Consider the following 10,672-nt stretch of genomic DNA (forward strand, 5'->3'; position numbering starts at 1 on the left):
TTAGAACTAAAACCATTAATGGGACATTCTCAGAAATTCTCTTTGTTAAGAGAATCTTACCAAAGAGTGAATCAGTTGAGAGGAGAAGGAGAGAGGACTCTGGGAGGTTTTTTCTAGTATAAAATTAAGTCAAATGCTTAGAAACCTTTAAGCTCAGGAACTTTTCCTTTTCCCTTTTCCTCTGAACTGTGTCTGAGTGTTACAGATTATGCTCCTGTGCATATTCTTTGGTTCTTCATGGACACAACAAAGTCTTCTATCCTAAGTAAACGTCAGCCAGCAGAGGAAATAATGGGGTAACTATAAATACCATCTTGTCCTTCCCTTGTTCCTTCCTGCTGTCCCCAAACTAAACCTCCCACTTCCCCTTACACACTCAAATACAAATTCACACTCACTCCCATCACACTTTGACTCTACTTGGCAAGTTAGCAGGCAAGACATTGTTTTATGTTACCTGCAAGGGGTAACATTCCATCTTATTTCACATGTGTTCAGCAAGTATTTGCCCAACCACCATGCCAACAATGCAGAGACTATATTATTACTTTCATTTCAGAAGGAATGACAGCCTTCCTTTGGAGTTACTGACAGCTAAGAGGTCCCCTGTGATTTAGCCTCCACGACGTCTGAGGATTCAGGTAGTCAATCTGACGGTATGACACATTTCGGCCACTAACCAATACTCCAGGAACTGCCTCTACTTGACATTATTTCCTCATGCCCACCAATGCTATATAATTAGAAAGGATTCTGACCATGGTTGCTGATTATGTGCTCCTTCATCCAGTACCCATATTTGGTCAGTTTTTCCCGAAACTCCTTGGTTTTCACTGCATAAATAATAGGATTGAGCATTGGAGGTATAAGGAAGTAGAGGTTTCCAAGAATGGTGTGCACATGGGGTGGAATTCCCCTGCCAAAGCGGTGAGTGAGGAAAGAGAACAGTGAGGGAGTATAGTAGAGAAGCATGACAGCAATGTGTGCAGTGCAGGTGTTGACGGCTTTGTGGTGGGCTTCCTTAGAAGACAGCCGCAGGACAGCCTTGATGATAAGCACATAAGAGGAGGCGATAGCTGAGATGTCTAGCCCGGCAACCAACAAGGCCACCACCAGACCATATATCCGGTTGACTGTGGTGTCCACACACACCATCTTCACCACAGCCATGTGTTCACAGTAAGTGGTAGGGATGACATGATTTACATGAAAAGGCATCGTCTGGAGGAGGACAGGGATCGGCAGAATGAAAAGGATGGCTCTTACTAAACCCACTAAGCCAATGAGCCCAATGCGACTATTGGAAAGGATGGTGGCATAGCGCAGGGGCTCACAGATGGCTACATAGCGGTCAAAGGCCATGGCTGTCAGGATGGCAGACTGTGAGATAGACAAGGTATGGATAAAAAACAGTTGGACCAGACAGCCCACATAGCTGATCTCACTGTGTCTAAACCAGAAGATGCATAGCACTTTGGGAATGGTGGTAGTGGACATGCCCAGGTCTGTGAGGGCCAACATGCAGAGGAGCAGGAACATGGGCTTGTGCAGGGAGCGCTCCGTGCAGATGATGAAGATGATGGTGCTGTTCCCAAGGATGGTGATGAAGTACATGGAACAGAAGGGGATAGAGATCCATCTGTGTTTGTCCTCCATCCCGGGAATGCCTTGGAGAATGAAGAAAGGAGGATGCCCCAGGGAGGCATTGCACACAGTCATGGTGACACCCAGGTGTAGCAGCCTAGAAGAATCATAAAACACTTCATGAGCCTCAAACTTGAAAGAATTCAGGGTTAGAAAGTTAAACAAAAAAGTAGAATGATTAAATATGCAAATATATTCTGATATCAATGTGATATATATTATATAATATGGTTCAGTGTTATATGCCTTATTATATAACATGCTCTAGTATTATAGTAACAATAATGTGGTCTTACCACATCAAATCTCCCAGAGTATTTTCTTTTTGAATATATATTTTTTAAAGATTTTATCCATTTTTCATGAGATACACAGAGAGAGGTTGAGGCACAGGCAGAGACGTGTGTTCTCCTTGTGGGGAGCCCCATGTGGGACTCGATTCTGGGACTCCAGACCACTCCCTGAGCCGAAGGCAGACACAGTGCCACTCAGCCACCCAGGCGTCCCATATTTTCATCTTGAATATTTTTATAAATGAGGCACTTAATCATCTTTAACATATAAAACGTCATAAATATATAAAATTATGTTATGTGTATTTTTGAATGTATATCCCCTTTAAGAATGGAACTTTAAGGATGTGAGACAAAAATGGGCAGAAATACCAAAACCATGATAGAGGATGAAATCAGCCAACAAGGAGCTTTTTGGAAACAAGATAGCTTAAATGCCTGCAACAGAATTGCTCACCAAAAATTAGAGGATACGCATTTATAGCTCATTAGGGACTTGAAGAGAACTGTGATGACAATTATCCAATGAGGATGCAGAGGCTGCAGGTGGCAAGCTTCTGGGCACTTTGACCAGGTTGCCAGACTGGGACCGTGAAGCCCACCTCACCCAGAGACACTCACCTGACTGTGGAGCAGCCACAGTGTGAGAAGCTAGGCTCAGACTCCTTCCTTAAACATGTGTGTGTGAGTGTGTCCAGTTTTCTGTGGCTATTGGCTATATATACGTGCACAACCATATGGGTCCTGGAGAATACACTCAGTGCCATGCATGTCCAAACCCTTCCCTCTCAGGCACTCAAGCAGCCCAGGTGGGGCCCATTAAATCATCTAAGGAAAGGCCCTCTGGGTGCTCAGATTTTGCTCTTTTGCCCTTTGCTTTTCCCCAAACACATACACAAGGCACCACTGCAATTATGTGTAAACTTGAGCCCGGGGTTTCTCTGAGCTGGTAGGAGATGAGGCTGGTTGGCCCTAATAGTTCCTGGCAAATTCCAGTATTCGGTAGACTGTGGCTATCTAAAGAGAGAGAGTGAAGTTAAAGCTGAATCTGGAACTATATTAGGGCCTGAGAGGTTGTATGTCAAAGGCCCTCTTTTCCACATTTGCATAGGTTGGAAGCCCAGTAGGCACTTACTCCAGAAGTCATCACAGATACTGCCCCAGTTGTTGGATGCTATGATGAAATGCTGTTAGCAGCTCTGATTCTGTCAATCCTTACTGTCGTCTAGGTTTTTCCTCTGTTTCCCAGGCCAATGGCTAGTCCCTAGACATTTCCCCCAGCATATTTATGCAGGTTCAACAATCACGTCCTGATATCCCCTCTACTTCTGGGACAAGATGTAGGCATATTTCTTGCTTATGAAGGGAAATAAATCTGTCCAAAAAAACCTGTGCCACATCACTTGGAGAATGTACAACATAGAACAAAATATTGACAACAACAGGCAAAGCCACTGCAAGAGTGGGACTCAGAGGACCACATTCTAAATCATGATGTAGTGCAAGTTCTGCCTAACAACAGACCCTGTAAAGAAACTTTGTTCTGAGTCAGGTGTCAACAGGAGGGAGGCCATGGTAAGAGAACGAGTGACAGAATGAAGGGTGTAGCACAATCAATACATCAACAGAAGGAATCACCAACAAAAATAGGCCAGGATCAAGGCACCTGCTCATGGACCCATTACACAGCTTCCCCTGCAGAAAGCTGTGTTATTAACATGCCAAAATCCTGGGCTCAGTCATCTTTCCCCTTTTTCCCAGGGAAATCCTGATGGACAATAAAGTCTAGGAATAACTAGTAAGACTCGTTTTTTATTGGCCCTACTGTCTCAGGCTTATATTCATGATCCTGTGATTTCCCTGTGTACAAGTTCTAAACAGACTTTTCTTGTAGAATATTGCCAAAGCTCTATGAAGCGCCATAGTATTGGCCAGAATCCTGGACCCTTCAGTCACCAATTTTAAGCTTGCTCTTTGGATAATCACACTACTCAGAGAAAATAACCCTGGTCTAGTTCCTCTCCAAGTACTGTATCCCGATCACCAGCGTCATGTTTGTCACATAGTGGGCAGAAATAAAGTCAAATCAATTAATAAGTGAATGAATAAGCAAATAAATAAGTTCTTTTATATTATTATAAATTATTTTATATTTTATATTTTATATTTATTACATTATATGATATATTTAAATAAATATTTATATTTATTATTTTATATTAAATACTTAATATTTATGTTTTATCTTATATATTTCTTTTTATGATTAAATTAGGTGTCCTAGTTTGTGGGGATTTGTTTTCTTGTGTTAATGAAACCCGGAGCACAACTATATTTGAAAGCTATCTATTCCGCCATCAATGAATCCATAAATCAGGATGATTGGGAAAAAATTCTAAGATTAATTCTTCTTAGAATCTTGACAGAATGGTTCTAAAATTCACTTGGAAGATGGAATGCTGGTGTAGGTCATTCTGTAAAGTGTCTGACTTTTGATTTTACCTCTGGTAGTATCTGAAGGTCATGAGAAGAAGCTCCACATAGGGCTCTGCACTGGGTGTAGAGCCTCCTCAAGATTCTCTCTTTCTCCCTATCCCTTCTCCCTGCTAGTGCACTTTTTCCCTTTAAATATATATATATATATATATATATATATATATATATATATATACATATACACATATATATATATATATGAAATTCAGATAGAAAAAAGTTTTGAAGGTGATAATGATGATAGCATAGGGGCACTAGCCTAATAGAATTTAAAATGTATTGTAAAAATATAGAAGTAAAATCTCTGTTTTTTATCACTCAAGATGTTTTCATGTCTATGAATGTCAATATTTTTCCTCTTATTTTAATCATGTTGGAAACAGAAAAGTTAGAAAGAATAATATAGCATGTATCCATATATTCACAATATAGATTTTTTAAAAATTGCAAAAAGTATAATATCCTCCTGTGTAACTTATTTTCTTTTTTTTTTTTTTTTTTTTTAATTTTTATTTTATTTATGATAGTCACAGAGAGAGAGAGAGAGAGAGAGAGAGGCAGAGACACAGGCAGAGGGAGAAGCAGGCTCCATGCACCGGGAGCCCGACGTGGGATCCGATCCCGGGTCTCCAGGATCGCGCCCTGGGCCAAAGGCAGGCGCCAAACCGCTGCGCCACCCAGGGATCCCTGTAACTTATTTTCAAGTGTTTCTCTTTCTTATCCTCAAGGATGAATTGTTTCATGTAATTCCCTTAACATTTTAAACTTTTCAATATAGTTACGACATAAATGTGAATCCTAATTTAATGAATGCTGTGACATATATTTAAGCTCTTTACAAATGGTGCTATGGAAAGCCAGTTGATAAATCTTGATTTTTCACAACTTTATATTTGTGAGATACACTCAGATTGATTCATGCAGGTCTGGTGAAGTGTTCCTTAGTGCTATGAAAAGATATTTTTCCCTACTCAGTAGCGGTACGATTATATGCACCTATATACTTAAAAGAGTGGATGCCATATTTAATTAATGAAAGCAGTTGAATGAAGATGTTATACTTTATTCACTGATGCTTCTTTGCTGAGTACCTAGCTCATTGAAAATTATTGATAGGCATAATGTTATTAATATTCTTATGTCATGCTGTCTCCCTGCATTCTTGATTGCTACACGATTTAGTTGTTTTATAAAAGTTATAAAACCATCTGCCTTAGTCTGTTTTGTTGGCTGTAAAGTATGAGACCTGCTATGGCCAATCAGACTAGGAGCCACAGAGGCGTGTGCTCCCCGACGTCTCCAAGTGGAACATGCCATGAGAAGGGAAGTAGAAGGTTAGAGACCAGGGTTCACAGTGAGTTAAATCAGGGAAGGTTTCTGAGAGGGACTGGGCCATAGATTGAGATTACGCCAAGAGCCAAGCAGGAAAGAGTGAGAGAGGCATGTTTCCTTGGAGCCTTCTTTCCTTGACAGATCCTTGTAGGTTAGGAGACAGTCCTCATTTTTTCCTTATTAAAGTCCTGTCTCTGGGACTCAAAGGGCCTCACTTTTAGAAGGGACATAAATATTAAGTTCATCTAACTGTCTTCATCTAGAAGAAGAATTTTGGAATGTGGACACACCTAAGAGAAGATAAAAAAATTCTACGATAATTAAAAAGAACATTCTTTCTTCTATTCCCTCTTTACCTATCACCGTTTTATTAAAGACCAACTAATTTTGTATGTTTTCTTAATTACAATTTGCATTTCTCATATATTACACACGTTTGCTGCTTCATACAAATGGTCAATGTAGTTTAAAAATGTATTGGTAATGTTATTATGAGATTGAATTACTAAAAAAAGTATTTTCTTTGAATTTGAAGCCACATAAATGATTTTGTGCCAATATGGAATGGATCCTAAGAATTTTATTATGGATTAAAATAAATAAAAACATTATCACAATGTATTCCCATCTGTGTAAACTGTAATTCTATGTTCCATAGAAGATGGGTGAAGGTGCCCTTGTTATCTGCAGGCTGCATTTTTTTCTTGACTTCACTTAGTAATTAACCAAAAATTAGACTATCCTACGACCAGATTTACAATGATCTTCAACGGTAGCATCCATCCAGATGTCATGACCAAATCCTAGCTTTAGGATTCTAGACTTTCCAGATCTCAAAGTATGGGTCTGTTAGAGTAGGCTTGAATTTCACAATAATTTTCTATCAGGCAATATATTTATTTAATTTCCAAAGCATTTCCCATAAAAGATATACTGAATAGCTCTAAATTGCTAATGTGAGCCAGACATGATTCTAGGTGCTTTACATATGGACAAATCTGTGATGTAGGCACTATCATGATTCCTATTTTCCTAAAGACTCATGGTTGGAGTTAACTGTCTACTTTCATTTCTTCTACTTTATTTTTAACTCTGTATAGTCGACGTACAGTATTATATGCATTTCAGGTGATTCAACAATTCCATGTATTACTCACTGCTCATAAAAATCAGGATACTCTGAATCCCCTTCACCTATTTCTCCCATCCCTCACCCATGACCCTTCTTGGGTAACCAGCAGTTTTTTTCCCTATAGTTAAGAGTGTGGTAAGTGAATTCATTAAGGTTACAGGATGCAAAATCAATGTGCAGAAATCTGTTACATTTCTCTATACTAATTATGAAGAGTAAGAAGGGGAATTGAAGAACACAATCCCATTTGCAGTTGCACCTACTATAATAAAATATCTAGGAATAAACTTAACCACGCACTTGAAAGACCTGTACTCTGAAAACTATAAAACATTGGCGACCGATTGAAGAGGACACACACACACACAAAAAAAAAATATATGTTTCCATGCTCAGGGACTGGAAGGGAAATATGCTTAGAGTTTCATACAGTTTGCACTTATTAACAAATTGTTAGATAACCTCTCAGAATACCTACATACAAAATTAATTGGTTTTGCCCTGAATATTGGATTTAAACCAATGGCAGACATTCAAATGAAAGAGGATGAAAGGAGACTAATATAAGTTGAAATCATCTTTTTTTTCACCTGTCAATTATTGCTTCAATTTTCTCTCATCAAATTCTAGGCACGTGGCTCAGTAATCCAAAGTGGAACTTCCCTGAGGCCAGACCACCTCTGATATACCTCTGCTACATGTGGCTGCTATCAACGGCCCACAGTTCACAGCAGAATCTAGTGAAGTGTGACAGAGTTTCCTTCTGTTGCCGTCGGCAGGGTTTTACATGACTTGTTTGACTATACTTGTATTCTTTCATCAACCATTTGTTTGTTTATTTATTTATTTATTTATGATAGGCACACAGTGAGAGAGAGAGAGAGAGGCAGACACAGGCAGAGGGAGAAACAGGCTCCATGCACAGGGAGCCCGACGTAGGATTCGATCCCGAGTCTCCAGGATCGCGCCCTGGGCCAAAGGCAGGCGCCAAACCGCTGCGCCACCCAGGGATCACTTATCAACCATTTGAATTAATATTAAACTCATGTTCTACCCTCGCTCTTGCACACATGTGATAAGGTGTTAAATCTCCAACATCTTCCATTCAACTATAGTATAAAAATGATGAGAACTTCCTAATAATCCCCAATATGGAAACAGGAGTTTTTGTTTATGTGTTTGTTTGTTTCTTTTGCATTGGACTTCACACGTTTAAACAATTTAATAAAAACAGAAAGCAATGCCTGTCAAAAACTAAAGTAGTGTTCAGTGGAACAAGAGTCCCTCCGTTGGTGGTGCATATTCAAACTATCGATTTCTCATTATGGATACCTATATGGATATATACGTATATATGTGTGTGCACACATCTATGTAAATGTCTAAATATCGTTCTCTCTCTTCTCCATTTAGCTATACCGAGAGAAACATTATTGCCACAGAATCGAGTATTCACCTGTTTCATAGGTACTGGCATGTAAGACTCCAAGAACAAAGAACATGATATTTGAAAACAATCAGGCAAAAGTCTACAAGAGACACCTGGTAGATTAGTAGCTTTAGCTTGCTAATGGGAACTCAATACATCTAAGAAGTTGTAAAGATGTTAGCATCTTCTCGGGTGTATTGGTGTATTAAGAGAACCACAGGACAGAAATTTTAGGAACTGAACTTCAAAGCAGTGGTCCTTGAAGAGGAGGCCAAAACACTCACCTCAATATCCATTTTAAACTCATAGAGGGGAGGTTTGGAAAAAGTGTATTCAGCCTCTTAATGGGGAATCTTGTGTCACACCAGCAGAAATGAACTCTTTAAAAACGCAAACTACACAAGCTCACAAAGCTACCTTGGACACTCAGATACGAATAAAGAATATCACCACAATTCCCTCAATTGCCTATGCTCCCGCAAACCCTTGGAAGCACTCAGGAGAGGCTGGTAGTGGTGCTTTCTCATCTGTCAAAACGGAGCATGAGCTCAGCATGGATCAAGTTCACAGCCAAAGGAAAATGCAGGAAGCACTTCAGGAAAAGGAGCCCTGCAGCAAGAGAGGAAACAGGCTTTCTCAGAATTATAGGACACTGAGATCAAAGGAGGGCCACTGCCAGCTTCATTTGCCTATAGTCTCATTTTCCTGATCCTATTTGGCTACGTTTTTGTTGAATGCCATTTCACATGGATAGGAAAATATGATTTATCAAGAAATAAAATAGAAACAACCAAGACCTAGTGAATTAAGAAAAAATTAAAAGTATGTGCTCCTGTTGTCCATGCCAGGGACAGGAAAACTCATTCTATTGGCTACAAGACAGAGAGGAAAAGGTAAAATAAAAAAACAACTTCAAGTAAAATATCAAAGTCAGATACACATCTGTATATAGACGGGAGAGCCATATCTGTGAAAATCAGAACAGTATCCTCATTTTTATGTATATATTCATTACTATTTTAGAAATATAAGGCAATTATAGGTATACATATCACATGTCCAAAGGGATGATTCCAGAAGTGACATTACATAGAAGTGGAGACAATTTTACAACCTGTTGTGTATCCTAAGACAGTCGATTCCCTTTCTGAGTGCATGTATTATTTTAACAGGAACAATATAATTTGGCACAGCAAACAGAAGTAACATTCTTATTTAGTCCTGTGTGATACGGTAAATTCAGAAAAATATCATTTACAGAGAACCATGTACATTTACATAAGCTCTTTATGGAGCTCTTTAAAATATTTTTTTAATTTATTTATGATAGTCACAGAGAGAGAGAGAGAGAGGCAGAGACACAGGCAGAGAGAGAAGCAGGCTCCATGCACCGGGAGCCCGACGTGGGATTCGATCCCGGGTCTCCAGGATCGCGCCCTGGGCCAAAGGCAGGCGCCAAACCGCTGCGCCACCCAGGGATCCCTCTTTAAAATATTTTTAAGGAATATTTTTAGAGAATACCAGCTAAGTTTACCTCAGTTGATTATAACTGTCAAAATTGACTTAATCATAATAAAGATAGATAATTATGTGGTTACAGCTTAAAGTTAAAATAACAGTTCTGTTGGATGGATTCAAGGAGGGAGCTCCTATAATCTCAAAACAAGTCCACAGACTTCAGGTGAAGTCTCAGTCATGTGGACTGTTTCAGCAGGTAAACTCCATGGCACTGCCTAATGCCCTTGTTCACACATGCTATTCAGCCACCGGTGCTGGGACCACTTCCAGGCAGGTGTGATCAGATAGTAGACATCAGGTGACACCTAGTACCTGGAGCTCCTAGCCATGCGGCCTCCCTAACTCCATGCCATGGACACCAGCCCCCAGCTCTGCTGTCATGCATACAGCCTCGAATGACTAGGGTTGAGGACATGAGTACAGAGGAGCCATGGGTAAAATCCTCTCATCTCTTGAAGACAACAATTCTGAATGCATTTCCTAAAGCGCTTCAGCTGGACCTGGCAGCGTTGGACACCAGTCTCCTCTAGTCCTGTACGACTCGATAAAAAAAAAAATCCCTGTAATTGGCTTTACTTTTTTCCAGCTTTCACTTGACCTGTTGTGCACACCCATCCTGTGCGATCGCTTGTCTCAAGAAACTGCCCATATGCAAGCTGTGTCTTAGGCCGTGCTTTCTGGGGCACCCAGCTTACACTCCCCAGTGGTGAAATTTCTAGTTCTTCTGTGCCAGGAACTCAGACTCCAGTGACAGTTGTTGCCACACTCACAGGTTATTAGGAGTGATTTATTTTAATAAAACATTATATATTCATTCATAGAAATATT

General features: G+C 39.8%; 1 protein-coding gene across 1 annotated transcript; it reads right to left on the bottom strand.

Moving 5' to 3' along the window:
* Nucleotides 1-741: 741 nt before the first annotated feature.
* LOC129504854 (olfactory receptor 52D1-like) lies at nucleotides 742-1,719 on the bottom strand. Its single transcript, XM_055317733.1, has one exon. The coding sequence runs from the start codon at nucleotides 1,717-1,719 to the stop codon at nucleotides 742-744; it is 978 nt and encodes a 325-aa protein (XP_055173708.1).
* Nucleotides 1,720-10,672: the final 8,953 nt, after the last annotated feature.

The sequence above is a fragment of the Nyctereutes procyonoides genome, unplaced genomic scaffold (assembly GCF_905146905.1).
Source record: "Nyctereutes procyonoides isolate TBG_1078 unplaced genomic scaffold, NYPRO_anot_genome, whole genome shotgun sequence".
Lineage (NCBI taxonomy): Eukaryota > Metazoa > Chordata > Mammalia > Carnivora > Canidae > Nyctereutes > Nyctereutes procyonoides.

Excerpts from the sequence above, each read along its gene's own strand:
- LOC129504854 (XM_055317733.1), bottom strand. The coding sequence starts at position 1,719 with ATGACTGTGTGCAATGCCTCCCTGGGGCATCCTCCTTTCTTCATTCTC.